The 892-nt window shown below is 42.5% G+C and overlaps 1 protein-coding gene across 1 annotated transcript in view; it reads left to right on the forward strand.

Annotated features, from left to right (window-relative positions):
- The window catches only part of LOC104753673, a gene marked incomplete in the record, with an annotated part of 4,532 nt that overhangs the window by 1,208 nt on the left and 2,432 nt on the right, over positions 1-892 (forward strand). Inside the window, 2 exon segments of the mRNA XM_010475893.2 lie at positions 206-656; positions 745-892. Coding sequence (XP_010474195.1) covers positions 206-656; positions 745-892 — 599 coding nt within the window.

Raw genomic sequence — 892 nt, forward strand, 5'->3', positions numbered from 1 at the left:
AATCGAGATTGAGTTTTCAACTGCTAGGATTGTGAATTGGATTCATATAGTTTCAGGAGCTTTGAGTTTGATTATTTAGAATTGATAGATTTGAGTTTAGTGTAGTAGACTCTAGTTACCTGATATGTTCAGATTCAGAATTTTGATAGTCTTGGTATCGTTTTTAGTATAGGTTCTCAAATTCGTGTTGGTATGGTTGTTTTAGGAACTCGATGGCGGAAAAGCTATATGGCTTCTCAGCTGCAGAAGCACTAGGGAAGGACTCGATTAATATACTTGTAGATGGTCAGGACGCTGCTGTTGCGCAAAATATATTTCAGCGTTGCAGTAGTGGAGAGAGTTGGACTGGAGAGTTTCCTGTCAAGAACAAATCAGGAGAGAGATTTTCTGTTGTGACTACGATTTCTCCTTTCTATGATGATGATGGTTCTCTTATCGGGATCATATGTATCACGAACGATTCGGCGCTTTTTCAACGACCCAAGGTTCCTCCAGCTAAAACAAGGTGGCAAGAAGGGGAGACGAGCTTTACCCGGGGGGCCAATGGTGTTGCATCTAGGTTTGGTCTTGACTCCAAAGATGCTGTTGTATCGAAACTTGGCCTTGATTCTCAGCAGCCTATACAAGTTGCTATAGCATCTAAGATTTCAGATTTGGTTAGTGCAGCTCTAGGTTTTGCAAATTCTTCACCTTTTTCTTCTTCTACCCCGTTGCATCTTTTGACTACTCTAGTGTAAATTTCAGGCATCCAAGGTGGGCAACAAGGTCAAGTCAAAAATGCGAGCAGGTGATAATTATAACGCTGCACACCACGAGGGTGGGAATGTGGACAGTCATCAGTCTGATCAGGGTTTCTTCGATGCTGCTGAGGATGCAGCTACAAGTGGCCCTA

The sequence above is a fragment of the Camelina sativa genome, chromosome 16, assembly GCF_000633955.1.
Source record: "Camelina sativa cultivar DH55 chromosome 16, Cs, whole genome shotgun sequence".
Taxonomy (NCBI): Eukaryota; Viridiplantae; Streptophyta; class Magnoliopsida; order Brassicales; family Brassicaceae; genus Camelina; species Camelina sativa.